Genomic DNA, 20,935 nt, shown 5'->3' with positions numbered 1-20,935 from the left:
CGGAGTAACGGTGCTTGGATCGGTCGGATCGGGAAGAAGATGTATGACTACTTCCTCTACGTTGTGTCAACGCTTCCGTTGCGATCTACAAGGGTACGTAGATCATACTCTCCCCTCTCGTTGCTATGCATCACCATGATCTTGCGTGTGCGTAGGAATTTTTTTGAAATTACTGCGTTCCCCAACAATTTGATATTAGCTCACTAGATGAATGGAGAACCCAAGCTTATCAAAATGCCAAATTATTTAAAGAAAAAGTTAAAAGATGGCATGATAAGAGAATCCAAAAGCGTGAGTTTAAAGTTGGAGAATATGTTCTTTTGTACAACTCTTGTTTCAGATTCTTTGCAGGAAAACTCCTCTCCAAAAGGGAAGGACCCTATGTTATCGAGGAGGTTTATCGATCTGGAGCCATAAAAACAATTAATGCTAAAGGTACCAACCCGAAGGTTGTCAATGGGCAAATAATAAAACATTATATCTTAGGTACGCCCATTAATGTTGAAAGCAATATTATCCAAACTATGACACTAGTAGAACACATAAAGGAAAGCTTCCGGAACACTCTAGAATCGTGAAAAAAGAGGAGGTATGTGATACGGTAATAAAATAGACTCCAAAAAATCCGCAAAAATATTTCATGTCAGTTTTGGAATATAATAAAAATTAGGAAAATAAGAAACAACTAGGAAGGCACCCCTGGTGGGTACAAGACACCAGGGAGCACCTGGCTTGCCAGGCACGCCCAGGTGGGTTGTGCCCACCTCGGGTACCTTCTGTACTCCATTTTTCTTCTGTTTGCTTGTTTCCCAAGATAAAAAATCTTTATATACCCCCGAACCTATTGATCACTGTATCATGGAGAAATCTTCTGTTTTCTTTTCCTTGCCGTTTTCTAACAGATCTAATTCACCATGGCCGCTTCGAGCTCCTCCAAGGACAAGTTCTTCGAGAACGTCATCAACCCATATTTGCGGGAGGTGATGCAACACCCTCAAGCTATCGAGATGCGTGAGGGGGTGCTCCACATCCATGATGTGCAAGGCCCCAAAGGGACGAGATCCGTGGAGGCTAGGCTTGAAGCTATGGAGCAGGAGGTCTTTCGGTGCAAGGGGATGGTGGAGCGTGGACTCAATACTAATCACCTCATGATCGCGGACTATACCCGTGATCTCAAGGTGGATGGCAAGTGCATGAAGGAAATCGTCTTCACCCTCAACGAGCAACTCAACTTTCTCCAAAGCCATATTTACGATCTCCAAAACCAAGTCTTTGAATATGAGGCAAGGTTTAAAGGTATGAGTTTGGCTGCCAGTTGCAGGACCCGTGAGACTCACTCCTCCTCTTATGATGGTGAGCCCTTGCCATGGAAACCTGAGGATAAGATTGCTACCTCTCAATCATCACCACCTCCTTCTTCATCACCAAAGGAAAATTGAGTATCGGGTATGGGCACTCCCCTTGGCTTGTGCCAATCTTGGGGGAGGTGCCCCAATATCGTATCACCTCCACAATCTTTTGCCTTTACTTATCTTAGTTCGATCCGTAGTTATCTTTTGCTATAGATGAATAAAAGTTTAGTTCCATCCTTTCCTTTCGAGTGTTTGCTTAGTGATCTATCCTTGTGATCGTGTGCGAGATATATAATAAAGTTTTGTTTGAAGTTTTGTTCTCTTACTTTCATGTTCAATAAAAATAAAGGAAATAAATGAAAAAGATCATATACTAATCTTATGGTAAGTAGTGACATCACATAAGGAAGAGTATAAGTAGAAAAAATTATTGGAGATTTACAAACATAGCATTGGTCAATGATGCAATTCATGAAAGAATTAATAAGGGAAGAGAAGATTCACATGCAAATACACTATCCTAGACATCTTTTGTGATTGTGATCCCCCATCAAAATATTATATGCCAAAATTGTTGACGTTGGACAAGGAAGACAACGTAATGATTTATATTTGTTCATATTCACATAGAAGTTATATTGTCATAGATCCTTTAACATGTGGTTCTTACCCCCCATCTTTGCTAGCCAAAAAATTCCGCACTAAGTAGAGATACTACTTGTGCATCCAAAAACCCTTAAACCCAAATCCTATTTTGAGAGTCCACCATACCTACCTATGGATTGAGTAAGATCCTTCAAGTAAGTTGTCATTGGTGTAATAAGGCAATAAAAATTGCTTCTAAAAGTGTTGGATCGTTTAGTCTAAGAGAAAATTGAGCGTTGTACGAACTTGTGATGGCAAAGAATAAAAGTGACAGACTGCATAATAAGGTTGCTATCATAAGGGGCAATATAACGTGATGCTCTTTTGCACTACCAGATTGAGCATACAAACAAAAAGCGCATGGCAACCTCTGCTTCCCTTTTATGCAAGAGTCAATGCTTACTTTTATACGAGATTGAGCATACAAACAAAAAGCAAAGTGCCTATCTTTTACTTTTATGCAGGAGTCAAAGTTTTCTCTCTATTCCCTTCTATTTTTTCTCCTTTGGCAAGCATCACGTGGTGAGGAAAGATCTAGGCACATATATCTAGTTGGATATGGGTAGCATGAATTATTATTGTTGACATCACCCTTGAGGTGAGTATGTTGGGTGGCAAAATCTATAAGCCCCTATCTTTCTATGTGTCTGGTTGAAACTTTTTGCTCATGTGTATGCGGTGAGTGTTAGCAATTGTAGAAGACTATATGATGGTTGAGTATGTGGACTTGCCAAAAGGCTCCGATACGTGACCCTTCATGAAAAGATAATGAATTGTAGTTGCAAAGTTGACTAAGAACATAGTTTGTTGGTTTCTAATAGAGTTTATGCTTTATACTTCGATGTTGAGATGAATTGTTACTTATTCATGAGAAGTTTATGATAAAATTTATTTGTGATAAAAGCTCTACGATAAAGGTTGTTGCTGTTATAATAATTTACATGATGCTTCTATGTCCGTATTTTGTTTTTATCGACCTCTCTCTAAGCATGTGGACATATTTTTCGATTTTGGTTTTCGCTTGAGGACAAGCGAGGTCTAAGCTTGGGGGAATTGATACGTCGATTTTACATCATGATTACCTACTGTTATTTATAATGTTTTTATGCATAATAATGCATTTTAGAGTAATTCAAATGCCTTTTCTCTCATAATATGCAAGGTTCACACAAAGAGTTAGAATACCGGCAGCTGGAATTCTGGATCTGAAAAAGCTACGTCAGGCTACCTATTCTGCACAACTCCAAATGAGCTGAAACTTCATGAAGAATTTTTATGCAATATATCTGAATTATTGGAGCAAATAAGTATCAGAGGGGCCCACCAGGTGGGCACAGCCCACCTAGGCGCGCCCTGGTGGGTTGTGCTCTACTCGACCCACCTCCGATGCCCCTCTTCTGATATATAAGTCATTTTGACCTAGAAAAAAAATAAGGAGAGGACTTTCGGGATGAAGCGCCGCCGTCTCGAGGCGGAACTTGGGCAGGACCACTTTTGCCCTCCGGCGGAGCGTTTCCACTGGGGAAACTTCCCTCCCGGAGGGGGAAATCATAGTCATCATCATCACCGACAACTCTCCCATCTTGGGAAGGGCAATCTCCATCAACATCTTCAACATCACCATCTTCTCTCAAACCCTAGTTCATGTCTTGTGTTCAATCTTTGTACCGAAACCTTAGATTGGTGCTTGTGGGTGACTAGTAGTGTTGATTACGTCTTGTAGTCGATTACTATATGGTTTATTTGGTGGAAGATTATATGTTCAGATCCATTATGCTATTTAACACCCCTCCAATCTTGAGCATGATTACCATTTGTGAGTAGTTACTTTTGTTCTTGAGGTCATGGGAGAAATCTTGGTACAAGTAATCATGTGAATTTGATATGTGTTTGATATTTTGATGGTATGTATGTTGTGATTCCTTTAGTGGTGTCATGTGACGTCGACTACATGACACTTCACCATATTAGGGCCTAAGCGAATGCATTGTGGAGTAGTTATTAGATGATGGGTTGCGAGAGTGATAGAAGTTTAAACCCTAGTTTATGCGCTACTTCGTAAGGGACTGATTTGGATCCAAAAGTTTAATGTATGCTTAGATTTTATTTTAATAATTTTCTCGTAGTTGCGGATGCTTGCGAGGGGTTTAATCATAAGTAGGAGGTTTGCTTAAGTAAGAATAGCACCTAAGCACTGGTCCACCCATATATCAAATTATCAAAGTAGCGAATACAAATCAAACCAACATGATGAAAGTGACTAGATGAAATTCCCGTGTACCCTCAAGAACGTTTTGCTTATCATAAGAGACCGTTTTGACATGTCCTTTGCCTCAAAAGGATTGTGCTACCTTGCTGCACTTTTGTTACCGTTACCATTACTTGTTCGTTTCAAATTATCTTGCTATCAAACCACTCGTTACTTATAATTTCAGTGCTTGCAGAGAATACCTTACTGAGAACTACTTGTCATTTCCTTCTGCTCCTCGTTGGGATCGACACTCTTACTTAGCGAAAGGACTACGATTGATCCCGTATACTTGTGGGTTATCCAATTTCCGAGTGGTTTGACTCGGAATTACCTAGTCAACTCGGTCTCACTGAGTCAAATCAACTCGGTCGGTCCGAAATAACTGTGCAGCTTTTGTTTCTGAATTTTATTTGCCTTCATAGGTTGCATACGACCTTGGATTAAAATGATTTTTATATCAAAATCAACATTTTTTACGAGACGCACAACTTTCATGTTGAAACGTTTTCCATCAGAGGCCATATTAATTGAGTTTCATGCCATTCTTTAATCTGGTGTCAACATGAGCATCTCTGAACTTGTCATAACTTTTGCATCCGAGCTCCGTTTTAGACCATCTTCATATCCATCTTGATCTTCTCAAAGAGAGACATCCGAAGTGACTTCCAATCATAAATTTGAATTAATCTTGACATGGCTTAAGCTAATTTTATGAGTGTGTCACTTTTGAGCGTCAATACCTCTACTCCATTCCGAGAGCATCAACCCGGTTTTCTTAAACTTGTGGAACAAGACTTGGTCGGGCTCAGTGTCCGTTGCGTGCTCATTCCAAGCTTTAAGCACCATATCGCTGATGCCCATGATGGAGGCCCAAAAGTTTTCAAACTTGAAAGCACGGGGCCTCCGAGGGCTACTGTCCATGTTTCGCTTGCTTTTGTCTACGGTATATTTGTCTAAAATCACACATAGCAACCCACATCACCTCATCAAAAGGCTTTTGCGTGATGATCTTGGCCAAAAAGGAATCTTCTCTTGTAGAAGAGGTTCGCTCATACGTCATGGTGAACTTGACGCTTGTATCGGTCTTCCTAATATACACAGTTGCTAAAAGGCAAAACTCAGAGATTATGACTATGGAGTTTTGCGCAACGACCGGCCAATGGCACCCGTGGGAGCATCCCGATGCTTTGGGATGAACCCCATTAGCCATTGTTGACACATCAAGGCGGGCCTTTTTCACCCGTGGGGGCATCCTGGTGCTTTGGGATGGACCCCATTGGCCATTGTTGACACAGGTGGGCCTCTTTCATAGGACGAAACATACAAGTTCTGCTAACCATGTAATTTTTCACTAATAATTCTCAAAAGAAAGTTGTCTGGGAAGGACATTACATGGATATAGTGATTTAAAAAATTTATTCGCATCAATATTGCCATGATGTAAATCAATTTGTGGTTAGATGGTTAGTAGGATAGTGGTATTCCCAGCCCACCAAAGTTCCAATTCTGATGCTCGCATTTATCCGTAAAATCTCAAAATGATATGCCGGCTCAGTCTTTCGAAGGTGTTCATAGGGGTAGGATGTGCGCGTATCCATTCATATAGGATGAGTGTATGCTCGCATATATGAGCGTTTGCGTCTGTACTGTGTTAAAAACAATACGATCTTCAGCGCAAATAATAATGTCACGATCATGTGAATGCTCTTAGTAAACAGCATGCTGCAATGACTCGGCTCCTCTGCAACACCCAAAAAAAATGAAAGCAGTAGGAACTGCAGAAACACTCCCACGCCCGACGATTGGCGAAAACACCAGTACCACAGACAGACCAAAGGCGTGCGCGATGCGGGTCGTCGTCGTCACGCTTGCAGGTTGTGGAAGCCGCTGAGAGCTTCTTGCAAGTGCACGACGGCGCTGCTGTAGTTGACGAAGCCCATCAGCCAGAACTCGTGGTTCTCCACCGACACGAGCTGGATGAACTTCTCCGCCGGCTTGACCTTGCTGGCCGACGGGATGGCCGCCCTCAGCCGGTGCAGAGGAATCGCCACCTGCGTCACCGGCGTTCAGTTCATCCACGATTAAACTTGTCACAAAACCACATCTTAATAACCAGACCAGAGCAAAAACTGGAGCGTACGTACCTTGTAGTAGCTCCATTCCGTGTTGTCGCCGGCGTGGGCCTCGTAGGAGAGCGGGGTGTCGCTGCAGAAGGCGACCCGGGCGGTGGAGAGGTACATGACCCCCATGACCGGGCCGGCGGACGTGGAGAGGTAGCAGGCGTAGGACTTGCGGAGCTGCTCGTCCGGCGGGGCGCTGAAGGCCTGCCGGAAGATCCTCTCGTGGCCGCCCTCCGCCAGCACCTTGGTCCCCTGCGCGATCCTCCCCACGGCCGCCTCCGTCATGCTAGGCGCCGTCCGAACTGCAGCAGATCGATCAAGGCATGTATTAATCCAAGAACATAATAAATTCATTCTGGTGATGAGTTTAGCACTCACGGTGCTGCCATGTGTTGCGCGACAGGTCCTCGGCCTTCCTGCCCGCCTCGCCGACCTTCCGCCCCCACAGCGACAGCGCGTTCTTCACCGTCTCCTTGGTGCCTGCGTAGCGTAGCGCGACAACAGAGTTCGTTTCCATCAGCGGCCAGATAGACAGTAACAAATTCACAATTTACTATAGGTCGGTGAGCTCCGCCGCCGCGCGGCGCGCACGTACTCTTCTGCGCCGGCGCCGGCATGGCGTAGGGGTTGGCCTCCGTCGCCATCGGCGACCACGTTCTCCCGGCGGGCGCCTGCATCACAGGACCTGCAGCAGAACGGCCCGCGCTTCTTCTTCTTGTTGTTGGAGCCTGGGAAACTGGGAATGTTCCGCCTCGTGGCCGCCGCTGCCGGCTATGTACTCTCGCGAGTGTCGATGATGATGATGACCGGGTCACCTACCTGCCGTCGTCGTGACGTTTCGGTTGCACCGACTCCTCGCTGCGGTGATTGATTATTACGGTCAGGGGTGCGGTAGTGCCGTGGTGGGAGGAGCAGATGGCACAGTGCCACTATACAGGAGTGGTTTGTCGCTGGCCGCGTCTGTCCGGCGAGTCCCCGTCCGTCCGTGCCGTGGCGGGCGGAGCGAGGCTTGCGGTGGACGGAGACTTCGGAGGGGAGGGGTCTGGGGCCGAGCGGTACGTTTTGTTTCCACGTGACGGCCGCGGCTGCGCCGGACCGGGCCGGAACGGCAGGCCTGCTGGTTTTTAAAAGATTGACGCCGGCTGACAAGAACCCGCCCATCTTTTGTTTTTTCTGGGTTGAGATATTTTTTTTTCCGAAAAACTTTCAATCTATTCGTTTTTAATCATGGCAGTACAAAGAAGAATAGAGGTAATAAAAATTACAACAATGTCCGTGGATCACCTAGCGACGACTACAAGCAGTGGAGCGAGCCGAAGGCGCTGCCATCATTGTCCCTCCCTTAGCGGACCCGGGCAAACCTTGTTGTAGTAGACAATCGGTAAGTCCTCGTGCTAAGGCCTCATAGGACCAGCGCACCAGTGTAGCAGCCATTGCCGCTAAAAAAAGTCGTAGATCAGAAGGATAAACCTATATATACCCAAACGAAGACTAACCAAGACTGGATCCAAACAGATCCACCGAAGACGAGCACAGACCGAATCCCGCGAGATCTGATGAAGATAAACCTCCACACGCCCTCCGACGATACTAGACACACCATCAGGACGGGGATAGAACATCGGAGACATTATTCCTATTGAGGGACATCGTCGCCATCACACAGCCCCAACCAAGACGCTGACTCTAACAAGAACAAGATCCCTTCCGCCGCCGGAGGGGGGGGGGGGGGAATCCTCCGCACCTCCATGGCCTAGAGGCCATCGGAAATGAGGTGGACCGGCGGTGTTGCCGACGGGAGGAGAAGAGCTTTTGTTGTGGAGGAGGAAAGAGATGGTTGCTTATTATCGTGACTGCCGGGCGATGACTCTGGCCGTGTTCGCGTCAATGCACTCGGTCATGATACTGGCTACCACGGTCGACTGTAAACTTCCAAGTACTCCTATATTGTACTAGTATAAGATGTTTTATAGTCACCGCGAGGATAAAAAGGTCTTATGGTTTGAGACAATCTATATGCATGCACTTTTGTCTTTCATTGATGTGCCCTCACAATGGGGCTCCTTCGTATGGGAGAGGTTGCATGCACAAATAAATTTCACATATATATCATGACGAAATCATCTACATTAATCGCTAAATTTACATTTTCAAAAAATATTCATCTCACAAAGCTATTAATCTTATTAGCGATTCGTCTTCAAATCTAAATTCGTCTTGTCCAGGATTCAATTTATTTTATAGTTGTTAATTGTTATATTCCGATGAAATTCTGTATCAGCGCCAGCTCCTAACAAAGTGTCGCTGGTATCATCTTATAGCAATTTCAAAAAAGAATCGTCTTAGCAATTACCATGATTAAACCTAGACACGGAGAGCCTAGTACCACGGCCCAAGCCCGAAGGTTGAGCCTCCAACTTTTGCTACGAAAGCTCAACCCGAAAAGCTCCCAAAATCATCAAATAGAGTATTTATATGTATAATAGTATGCTTAATTTAGCGGCCAATTGATTTTTTAAACATGTTTTTGACCTAGGTCCAGACTTGGAACTTTTAGTTCAATAATTATTAACCCAAATGATAACAGCCACACGTGTGGCATGTTTGCATTTCGCCTACACGCATTGATTCATGTTGATGCTGTTTTACACGAATCCTAAAGAAATCTATTGGAATTTTGATGCCATGTAGGCGTAGCATGTTGTGTGGGCGTTAGAGCGCTTGCCAACACGACCCGCGGCGCGCGGTTGCTGGCTGCGTCATATGGGCGAACCAGTTCCCGCCCACATAGTCATCACCTAGTTCGTCCGTGTGAGGGAGAACTGCTCTTTGCCCACACGACGCTCGTACGGGGATAGATGGCAACTGTAGTTGCACGTATGTGGCAACCAGGTAAACACATATGACAACTATGATTAACCATACATGCAACTATGGTTGGATCACACATGGCAATTACAGTTGTGCATACGTGGCAGTCAGGTAAACATACATGGCAACTATGGTTGGTCCACAGTAGCAACTAGGTAAACACACATGGCAATTATTGTTTAACCACATGTGGCAAGTAGTTAATCATGCACGACAACTATGATTTGATTACACGCGGCAATTATCATAAATTAGACATGTCAACTATAGTTAACCAAAACAGATAGAGTTGCCATGCTTTTACAACCACATTTGCCGTCTCGGATAACTAAAGTTGCCATCCCCAGGGGTAACTAAATCTTCATCCCGCGGGTAACTAACGTAGCTGCGTCAGGACGTGTGGGCATATTTGCTTCGTGCCACACGCGCGGGGTGAGAATGAGTAGTACTTGTTAGACATGTGACACGAAGTAGCTGCACCCACACGTGTGGGCAGTTCTAATATTTGCCCACACATGACCCGTGTAGGCCGCCTCTTGTTTACGCCACACAGCGGATGTCTAACATGCCACACATGTAGACGTTATCAGCTTCTTTTTAAAACTTATACCTGGAAATGACTACACCTAACCATGGTAATAATTTATGGTTATTAGATAATAATGTGTATGTTATTATAATATTATCCACAAACTAGGTACTGACAATTGAAGTGTTAATTACAAGTCTTACAAGCATAGAGAGTCAGAGACCGACATTAAATAACCTGCTAAGCAACCTAGTAACAAAATGGCTATGATTTTGTAACTACTAGAATAAAAAAATATTCGGCATGAGATCCGGTTTCAAAGACCTTGGCATGACAAAAAAAAAGTTAAAAGGGATCATCAATCGAGTTAACAAGATAAAGAGATGTCTTTTTGGATCTAAACAAATATCAAAACGAGCAGCAAAAACTAACAGAACAGTTATTTTATTTCATAGCTCATACTTACATAGAGGGTAACTTAATTTTGCATGCATGCACGTACAAGAAAAGATGAGGGTCACCTATCGGGAGATCAAATTAAGGTGGCCACTATCTAATGGAATATTCTATTCACCGCTCGTAGCGAAGGATAGTGCCGTATTGGTACGAATCACACACTCAATCAGTGATATGGCACTGCTCATCTAGGCCAATTTTCATTTGGTTGGGTTTTTTTTTTGCGAGAAAACTTCCAATCTATTCATCAACTATTAAGGTAAAACATCAGAAATAAAAATTACATCCAGTTCTGCAGACCATCTAGTGACGACTACTAGCACCGAGCAAGCCAATCTATTCATCAATTTTCATTTTGTTGGTATTTTGACCCAGGATTCTGACGTATTTTTTCCCGTGGTTTTTCTGTAGGAATTTATTTTCTGGCGGTGTTCTTCGTGGATTCTTGGGTGGTTTTCCTAGTTTTTTTATTTTCCTCTTTTCGTTTGCTATTTTTAATATACTTTCTTTTTACTTTTTCAAATTCCCAAAGATTTGTTGAACTCATGAATATTTCATAAAATTTGTGAACATTTTCTTATTTTTTTGTTTTTTTGTATAAATCCTAGATTTCATAAAGAATCATGATCTTTTTAATAACGCGTGTAAATTTTCGAATTTAAATATTTTTCTTAGTAAAATTGATTTTTTAAACTATGTGTTGTTATAAACCCATGAATATTTTCTGAATTTCACAAATTTTGAAAATATTCAAAGCTAACCTATTTCTCTAACCAGAATATGCCGCGCTTTTTTTCTTGATGACGTTGTTGTTCCCGCGTTGTTTCTTAGTTTCGCCCGTGAGGCCTATGGAGGGTGGTACATCCCCTGGTATATTTATATGGATGCAGGAGGAAGGAGGCTTCGGCGCCCCCAAGGATTTGGATGCATTTGTAGTTAATGTAAGAGTTTTCTCTACTTGATATATGACCTTTGGCCTTTCCACGCAAAATCTTAATATACTCCGGTATTTATTTCTAAAAAATGAAATAAGGGATTGACCCGCAACAATAAAAAGGAAACTCCTACTATGAAACATAATTTATGTTGAGCTTTTGATATGGCCTGTAATAGCCATCATCACTATATTTTCTTCTTTCAAGAGTTCGAAACTATATTTGGTTTTGGGTTCTCATGGAATGGTACATATATTTCGTATTTATTATGTATTTTTTAGTATTTTCTTAAAATATTAACTATGTAAAGATCATTATTGAGTGCACCGGGTTAGCTGAATACATTCCGGAGGCGGATTGTAGACAAGCAAGTTGTTACCAATAATAAAAAAGGTTGCTACCAAGCAATGCAATGATGCTACGACACAAAAATAGTAAAGATGGGCTCCTGGATACTTGTTGTATTGTTGGACAAACTGAAAAATGGAGCAGTGAGTTGCATGGTCAATTGTGTCTGAATTTCCATTGTACTCGGCTGAAGTATTGATATAGACTTCCACATCTAAAGCTAGTACAGAACTGGCGGGCTAGAGATACTGAGCAGGCTCGATCCTATGGCTGCTATAGGCGGGCAAAGGCCCATAAAGTAGTAACTGGGCCAGGCACAGTCACGGCCCAATAAGATCTGTTTTATTTTATATATGTAATTTAAATTTAAATTCGGAATATCCTCTTAAAAATATTATTGAAATATTTTAATATTGGAAAAAGATGATGACTTTTTAAAATTCATTTGAAAAATATGCATTATGTGTTTGCAAAAAATTTACATGTAAATGCAGCGTATTTTAGAAAAATAGTCATTGATTATTTTAAAAAGATTGTGTTTGAATAATGTTCATCGTGCATTTTTATTTATAAAAAGGTCATTAATTTGCAAAAAAGTATATCAATAAATTGCTTGTCTACAATCCACCTTTGGAATGTATTAGAAAGCTGATGGCTAGAAAAAGTAGTAGAAAGAGTAACTAAGGAAAGCTAAGTCAGCCTAGACAGGCAAAAAAATTGGCTCTACTCCAAACATATGTCGAAACACTCGTTCAACAAGTAGTCGCAACACATGCATGCACGCACGCACGCGCACATATCAACTCGACTTGACTATATTTTGTGAGTTATCGAAAGTTTACTCCAAGGTAAATTATGTTTGAAATTTGCCTAGACATTTCGGTTATTTTGTCCGCGGTAAACCGGCTGACCCATGTGTCCGCCCCCGAAGGCCTGAACCAGCGGCGGAGATGCTGATGCATTTGCATGCTTTCACCAAAATCACCCCAATTTTTAAGGTTTTCGTGGTCCACGTACAGCCCCATAGTCGGTCCCCGATGAGCGATGACCCAAAACCATTTGTATCGGAGCTCACGCGTCAAGCTGCAACGCCCCATGGCGAACATATAACTCGTTTGACCGGGCTGGCGACATGCACGACCCGCGCCGTACGTCGCGCTCTGGACACAACCCCGATGCGCTCCGCATACGTACATTCTTCGTGAGACCGGATCAGCCGCGGCTTAGCCCAGCCTGCTCGCCCGGAGACCCACCGGCACCAGCACCACAAGGGTGAAGTCCGAAATAAACCCTGAAATTATAGAGGCCGACGCAAATAAACCATCATCTTCAAATCCCTAAAGTTCGTACCCCATATTTACACATCCCAATCAATCCAAACCCCTGCATGAATAAAATCTGTTTGGTGTGATAGGAAAGGCCCGATCCCAGACGGGATTGATTTCAAGTGTCACTTACTACATGGGCCTACTTCTCATGTGCATCTCCTTCCTCATTCTGTTCATCACAGATTTACTCCCCAGCCGATCCATCCGCACGGTGCCAAGCACCAGCTGATCGATGCGGTGCAGCGGCGATCGATGGCAGTCCGGACGAGCTCCTTAGCAGCATGCTGCACCTAAGCAGTCCGGAACAAGCCGGGAAGGGCGAGAAGACGGCGGCTGTGATCCAAAACTGACGGTTCACACTTAAAAAACGGGCGGTTCCGCTGAAGCCTTGAAGGTGGGCGTTGTTCGCATGTTGCTTCCTCTGCGAGATTCAACGGGATATGTGAGTACTAAGTTAGTCCCGACGCTGGTCGCCGCATTGTTGGGCACGTCCCTGGAGGTTATGCTGATGAGCGTGTTCGCCACAGGGCGGTGACCATGAGCCGCTCCACGGTTCACAACACTGCTCTTGTACTCGACAAGGAACGTCAACAAGTCAAACTTCATGGCGGAGTAGTCCCGCCGCCATGCCTGTTGGCCTCTGATCTTGATCACTACTGCCGCCAATGTAATGCATCAACTCGTCGATTACTTTTGGGTGCGAGCAACATGCGCGAGTTGGCTCAGGTTTTCTTCCGATGCCATGCCATGAGGGGCAACACGCACGTACAAAACTTGTGATGTATAGCTACCTACAGCCACCAATACAAAGCTATCGATTTCTTCTAGTGGCCATAACACACACGACACGAATGCGAGCCGAGGAGGAAGAGGAGCGCCTGAAGCAGTGTAGAGGAGAGTGGCAAGCAGAGAACGACCTTCTTGCTGAAGCACATCAATCATTAGGAAAATTTGCACCTGTCCATGGTAGAAGCATATAACACATAAGCAAAACCAGGCCTGGTAGTTTCTTCAAGGATTGGTTTAGGAAAATCACAAGCAAAGGAGGTGACGCACATACATGGGGCTGGACGCTAGACCCCTACAGCTGCGGCAGCCCGCAAGGCCGGAGGTTGTCCGGTGTGTAGACATGACGGCCGTAGAGATCCATCTTGCATGGACGCATCTAGTAGTGCGCCCGGGTGGAGTAGTTCTCTATAGCTATCAGAGAAGTGAGTTCCTGGTCAGGATTATGCTTTTCCATGTGCGCCAAACATATCGATGGTTAGGATAGACCAGGATCAGAAAGGTCAGGATATGGACTTCAAAGATTTAGAGGTGATGGTTCATCTGCGTCGGCCTCTACAATCTCAAAGTTTATTTCAGACTTCACTCGCACCACAGCAACAGCAGCTGCTTCCTCGCCTGTGCCGTGGCGTGGCGGGGACGACGCGTCCAAGACCGGGACGGAGGCGTGACGACGACTAGTCTCGGCCGGCGCGCGATCCCATCTCGCCCTGCTGCGTTCTACACTTTTTACTGGCGCGTCTTTGGCCGGGCATGGCCGGCCCGGCTAAACTATGGGTAGATCACTCCAGTGTCACTGCGCTGCCACCGCGGGAGAGCCAGTCACCGAGGAGAGAGGTGAAACGCATTTAATTACAGTTGGAGGCATAGAGCTTCGCCTGGCCCGGCGTGCGATTATTCCCTCACCGCCTGGGGGGGTGTTAAAATCCATCGATCGGCAAGCAACTTGCTTGGGTCGACGCATCGGCTCGCTTTGGCCCTGCTCATCAACGCTCTCTCCGATCAGCCAGCACGGCGATGTGGCGTGCACGGCAATATGCCCCCGCCCCTTTCGCCGCCCGCTCCTGAATTTACCAGCAAAGCTGGACCGACGCGCTGTCGCAGTTGGTGCGCATCTCGAGCCAGCCATACGGGAGAATAACTTTGAGACCGGTCCATCCGTCCATGCACGCGCCTCTCGTGCCCGTGGGGCAGACGTGCGCCTGCCCGCGGATGCATCATGCAAAGTAATGGAGGCGCCATGCCATCCATCTTCCTTCTAGTTGGATCTAGTAGTAGTACGTACGTACCACGCAGGTGTAGTAGTATTGCACTCGTGAAAGAAATAAATCAACAACGATCTTGTCCCCGCGTGGCTTGTCTTCGGAACCGGCAGATGATTCGGACACCGTACTTCGGATACAAAAACCTATCAGCAGCAGTCTGAGGCGCCGGGTTTATGTATCCGTCCGAGGCTTGACCAGGGATTAGGTGACGCGAACAGGAGATGGATCGGCAGATCAAAACCTTATAGAATGCCGACCAAGGCCATAAATACTCGCATGTGACGGCCGCTAACTCTGGGTGGATCTTGATGGGGCTTACTTAGATTAGCCTCGCACGCGCGACACAGGCTGAGAGATCGAATCTCGTGCGTGCAGGCATGCTGCTTTGGCACGACCACGAGCGAGTCATGTGACCGCCAAGCGAGCTTCAGCAACTTCTGCAGATTACACAAGACTCTGCATGCATGCTCCGGACATGGCACGGTGCAGCGCCCAAGCTTCAAGTAGGCACGGGACCGCACGTCTACTGTTGTTTAACGATGGCGCTCTACTGTTATTAGTTGTTAACTGTTTCTTGTTTGGAACATAATGACAAGGAACGTAGAATCAAGCATAGCAATGGGTCACCTGAAAAGAAACCTAACTCAAGGACGCGTAGTATGTGAGCGCGAGCACACTGGAGCTCGGTATCTGTCCCGCTCGTTCCAGCTTTGCGATTGGAGATATTCAATGCGTTTGACAGGCTGAGGGTCCCATCTGGTATAGATAATTCGTGATACGGGCCTGTTAGGTGGGCCATGTTTGCACAGACGTTTGTGCTCCACGGACGGCGCGGGTCAGAGCCGTGGCTCGAGATGTCGCCGGCTTCCTGATCTGTGGATCAGAATTGCTGCTTTCCGGTGACGCCCGCAGTGGGTGCAGTTATTGCGACTGTGAATGGGCACGAGCGACTATCTCCTACCTCTTCTCCTTGGATCTTGCATTCTTGAGAAAACGCGAGCCGGTGGAGAAAGTTCTTTCTAGAAGGCGAGTGGCAGATCCGGCAACTATGGAGTTCTTGATGCAGCCGATAAATAGGTATGGGTCTGTTCGCCCTTGATGATTGTTCGTCAATTTCTAGACTTATGATTCGCATTTGATCTGATTAGTCTGCAGGCTACTTGGTGGAGTAGCAGAACTCTGCTCGAGGTCAACCAGAACAACATCCCCATGAGTCCCCTTCATTACCCTGTGATGACGCCGCCGGTGGTCGAGGTGTCGGCCGTGACGGCTTCAAGTGTAGATGCGCAGCTTTGTGCTCTGGAAGCTGCTCCAGGTGCAGGTAGTGCGGAGAAGCCTCAAGGTCCAGAGAACTCCATAGAACATGTTGACCCGAAAACTCCTGGCTCGACTAAAAGGCATGAAGTTATGGATTGAGATAATTTTAATTTCCGTTTTAGCACTGAGTTGAAATAAAGTCATTTGGTAAAAAATGTAAGTACGTATGATAGAAGTAATTTGAATGGATATGGAGTGATTTTAGTGAATATTCTGTGGACTACTGAATTCTGTAGTTTGGGTAGTTTGTCATGAAAAAATTGTATTGTAAACAACTTTGTGCTTGATTGTTGGCGAACCAGAATGAAAAAATGTACGCCGAAATTGAGCCTGGTAAAAAATTGAATTCAGTCATGTTAGGATCTGCACTGGATGCTCAATATGTCAGGCTATGCAACATTCCTGTATATTTGTACTACATTTTCAAATACTATGTATCATCATGAGAACTAAACATAGATGATTATTTAGCGTGTCGTCTGAACATTAAACTTAATTTTGTTTTGCTTGATGAGAGTCGGTCGCATCGAAACTGGTTTGATGTTTATTGTGTGAACATTATAATTATTTTTGTTTTGGTTGATGTCGTTCTGTGGCATCAATCCGGGCATGTTCTTTGCTGTGGGAATATTATAACTAATTTTGTTTTGCTTGGTTTCATCCCGTTGCATTAATCTAAGATGGGACTGACTACGTGCACTAATCTTCATTATTGTACAGAGTGCGTATTGGGGCTGCTAAATTAGTTAGAGCCCCTTGCACTGACAGGATATTAGCCCTGGAAAAAACAATCCGGCAGTTTGCAGAGCAGCCTGTTGACATTGTCATCGTGCCAAAGATAGGAACAAGCTTGGACACACTTGGCGAGACACAAAAAGGATTCGGCATTAGGTATGGAAAAAGCAGGCGTGAATCGAACAAAACGCACGCAGGAGATAGTATGTGGCTGTGCGGTATGCCTGCTTCTGAAGAGCTTTTCCATGGTTTTTTATGACCCACTCAACATTGTGTTGGACTTTACTTAACTTCATTGATCAAATTACCTGCAGTCTAATGTGAGCTAGTGGTAACAGCAGGTTGCAGTACATGTTCTTCAGAGATGTTGTGACGTTTGATACAACGTACAGGACAAACCTTTATGACATGCCATTTGGTCTTTTGTGGGTGTTAACAATCATTTCCAGAGCATTATCCTAACTGGAGTGCTAGTTCGCGATGAGAAGGTTGAGACATTTGAGTGGGTTTTTGCGGAATTTATTACGATGATGGGTGGGGCTGCACCGCAAACAATACTGCCAGGTAACAATCTATGGCTGTTTGCTCAATTAATGATATCCCAGCATGTTGTGTACTCTAAGAAGATCGACTTCTGTGCTGAGTTTCACAAGGTTGTTAATCATATGCTCACCATAGATGCGTTTGAGGAGGCTTGGAAGTTCTTTGTAGAGAAATACAAACTGAAGAACAATGCATACATGACACAATTGTATGAGATACAGCAGAAGTGGACGAAGTCTTACTTCACAGGTGTGTTTTGTGCTAAGATGACCAGTACGCAGTGGAGTGAGAGCGCTGACCATATGCTGAAAAAAATTGTGTCTCCTGGCTGTCCCATGCATGTGTTTGTGAGGAAGTACATGAGACTGCTGTTTGATAGGGAGTCCGAGTAAAATTATAAGGAGAACCGAACAAAAATTACAAGATACTTACTAGAAAATAGGAAAAGTTTTTTTCTAAATAATGACAAGTAGTTGTCTGACGACATCAAATCGCTGACTTTACAGGGAAGGCCACTTATGTGAGCAAGCATGGCAACCGAAAGACATGTTGGCAAGATATATACCAGAGCTATGTTTGGGCAATTCAGCCATATAAGAGTGTGGTGCATATCAGATGGAGGAGATCGAAATAGGTAAAACATATGTTGCAAATTTGAATGTGAATGCAGGCAGTTTGCCCACATGGGGTTGGCGGGTTGCTATGCAGCCATGTACTGAAGGTAGTCCTGAACTGTTAATTATGCAATTAAGATTTATGTGAAAATTGTTCATGATTGCTCTTGAATCATTTGATGAATGCAGACTGATTCGATGCAGGTACAGAAATCCCAAAGAAGCATATAGTAAAAAGATGGACCAGAGATGCACGGGATATCCTCCCGACTAACCTGACACAGGTACTTGCTGAGGGACCATGCTCAACAAAACCCATTTAGTTACAGGCATTTCAATATGTATATGCATGCGATGGAGTTTGTGCGCATGGGGGACAGCAGTGTGAAAGCATATGAGCATGTAATCTCCTTGTTCAAGAAATATGCTGCTGAAATGAAGCCGTTTGCAGAGATTGGGAGGCCTACGACAAGTAGGGAGAAGGCGCCCTATGAAGGTTTAAGTAGCGCACAAAATTCTGCAATATAAGTCGGAGGCAAGGGCACAAATGAACAACCTGCCCTGATCAGGCAGATGTTCCAAAGCAGCCTCGTAAGCCAGCCAGATGCAAAAAACTGTGGTGTTGAAGGTCGCCGCAGGAACAACTGTCACATAGCAGCTGAACTAGGACTCAAATAATTGATGCGAGTGATCAAGTTTTCCGGTTGTAGAACTATGTTAGACAGATGATACTAAGTTGTCTGGTTCCTGTAAAAACAAAATCTTGAGCCTAGATGAACATAACATGTGTGTTAGCAGAGTACCAAAAGAATAATTTCAGTTCTAGCATGCTAGATAGGATATTTTCAGACTTAAAAATATTGCTTGCTGTTGCTGATGCTGTCGTTATTTAACGAGAAAAACAATGGTTTCTTTAGGATGACTACATGTATGGTAGTGATCTTCAGGTGGTGATGATACCCTGTTTCCGAATTATTAGTGTTTGATTCACTGTCTATATCCAAGAAATGTGATGTTCAGGTGGGGTTGATCTCATGTTTCATGGTAATTACTGGATTATATCTGGTAGATGAGTAGATATGTTGTGTGTCCAGATGAACTTTGATCCCAGGTTTTGAGGTGCTGCCATATACTCCCTCTGTTCCAAATTACTCGTCGCGAAGATACATCCATTTTCGCAACGAGTAATTTGGAACGGAGGGAGTATGTTTTATATCAGAGAACTTTTGACATGTGCTTTCAGAAACCAAATACCGTTGCATGGCATTGTTTGCTTGCTGAATGGTTGGGCTAGTTAATGCAGACATGTTGTGGAACGAATTTCTGGGACTAATTTGAGTTGATTCAAACACTGGTCTACGAGGGGGTGGGTTGAATCTTGAAGAATAAGAAGAGAGCGGAGCCGTCCAGAGAAAGATTGGTAGTTTTTCTTTTTTGAGGCTAGGAAGATTGGTAGGTCCAACGGTGGTTTGTAGTAAATGGGCTTGCCGGTCCACATTAGACCAGAATCTTGGCTGAGACGGCCCACATCGTGTATCTCCTTCTTCTCGTCATAACGATACGTGACGGGATTAATTGAACGGCATTTGACTTGTGGGCCTTATGCCTGTACCAGTACCTCTGGTTGCATCTATCGCGAGATGAAGTAGTGGTACAGATTTTGGGATCACTGCAGCTCGGGCTCACATGAGCACATTCGCCTAACTCAAGCTATTCTATAACGGGATTGCTATTTCCATCGACTCTTCCTTGGCTCAGCGCCGAGGCCTATCGTCGATCATCATGATCACGGCCTGACAACTCTGGAACCACCGGAATGGTTGTATCATCGACGGCTCTCGGCCCTCCGCCAACCGCCTGGTGCAAGCTATCCAGGAGGACGAGGTTCCACTATGTCACCTCCTGGCTTCATCAGCCAGGCTTTGTGGAAGTTGTGCGACTTAAGTGGGAGGCGGCGATCGCCACCCCCCAGGGTTTTCTCTCCCACTGATGTTTGGCATCACTGTGCCAGATTGATTAGGCAGTTTATGCGAAGCTGGAGAGCTAGTCTTGGTGCAGAGCTTCGGGCTCGTAAGGGGGCCCTTCTCGATCAGATTAAGTCAGTGGATGTGCTTGCCGAAGTGGCTTCAGCGCTACGCCCTTGAATCCTCCCTTATGGAGATCTTCAAGGGTGAGGAGCTCTTCTGGCGCCCCTCAAAATTATAAAGGAGCTCTTGTGGCGGGGGGGTGGCTTTTGAAGGGGGACACCAACACCGCCTATTTTGAGGCCATTGTGGAAGGGCGACGGCAAAAGTGTTCTATCCCGTGTTTGTGGGATGGGGATGTCCTCCTCGAGCAATCTGGGGAGACTGTGGTCCACATTTACTGCAATAAGGAGCTCTTCATGGTGAAATTCCGCTCGGGGATTTCTCTGGGAGAATTGTTGTCCAGTAGGGCCCAAAGTATCTGCGAGTGAGAATGGCAACCTCGCTATGCCATTCTTGCCAGAGGAGGTGGGGTGGGCCATTGTTGGGATGAAGGCTAGTTTGGCACCATTCCCGATGGCTTATCGGTGGCCTTCTTTTAAAAGTTTTAGCCATTGTTGCAGCCGTTGGTCATGCCTATGTTTAAGGAATTTTATGTTGGGAGTCTGCGACTCTTGACATGTCTTGGCTCAGTTTGGTGACATTACCTTGATCCCCAAAATAGTTGGGGCGACAGACATTCAACACTTTCAGCCAATTACCCTTATTAATAGGTTTTAGTGGATTTTCTCGAAGGTATTTGCACCACGCTTTGCCCCGGTGGTGCAGCGTGTTTCTCAACCTTACCAATCTGCTTTCCTGGAGGGTCATCATATT

At 44.9% G+C, this 20,935-nt stretch overlaps 1 protein-coding gene and 1 long non-coding RNA gene across 2 annotated transcripts; one reads left to right on the top strand and one right to left on the bottom strand.

Moving 5' to 3' along the window:
- Positions 1–5,930: 5,930 nt before the first annotated feature.
- Positions 5,931–7,224, bottom strand: LOC123107178 (GLABRA2 expression modulator). Its single transcript, XM_044529183.1, has 4 exons — positions 6,964–7,224; positions 6,747–6,848; positions 6,393–6,670; positions 5,931–6,299 (listed from the first exon to the last, which is right to left on the bottom strand). Exons 1-4 carry the CDS (start codon positions 7,043–7,045, stop codon positions 6,111–6,113), a joined length of 651 nt encoding a protein of 216 aa, XP_044385118.1. The 5' UTR covers positions 7,046–7,224; the 3' UTR covers positions 5,931–6,110.
- A 10,669-nt stretch (positions 7,225–17,893) lies between these two features.
- LOC123107177 (uncharacterized) lies at positions 17,894–19,050 on the top strand. The gene is made up of 3 exons (XR_006451603.1): positions 17,894–18,202; positions 18,300–18,379; positions 18,547–19,050. It is a non-coding gene; the product is annotated as an uncharacterized lncRNA (long non-coding RNA).
- Positions 19,051–20,935: the final 1,885 nt, after the last annotated feature.

The sequence above is a fragment of the Triticum aestivum genome, chromosome 5A, assembly GCF_018294505.1.
Source record: "Triticum aestivum cultivar Chinese Spring chromosome 5A, IWGSC CS RefSeq v2.1, whole genome shotgun sequence".
In the NCBI taxonomy this organism is placed as follows: Eukaryota; Viridiplantae; Streptophyta; class Magnoliopsida; order Poales; family Poaceae; genus Triticum; species Triticum aestivum.
This window is presented reverse-complemented; position numbering and strand designations above follow the sequence as displayed.

Excerpts from the sequence above, each read along its gene's own strand:
- LOC123107178 (XM_044529183.1), bottom strand. The coding sequence starts at position 7,045 with ATGCAGGCGCCCGCCGGGAGAACGTGGTCGCCGATGGCGACGGAGGCC. Across the intron at positions 6,849-6,963 it reads GCCGGCGCCGGCGCAGAAGA|GCACCAAGGAGACGGTGAAG; the intron begins GTACGTGCGCGC and ends TACGCTACGCAG. Across the intron at positions 6,300-6,392 it reads CGGAATGGAGCTACTACAAG|GTGGCGATTCCTCTGCACCG; the intron begins GTACGTACGCTC and ends CCGGTGACGCAG.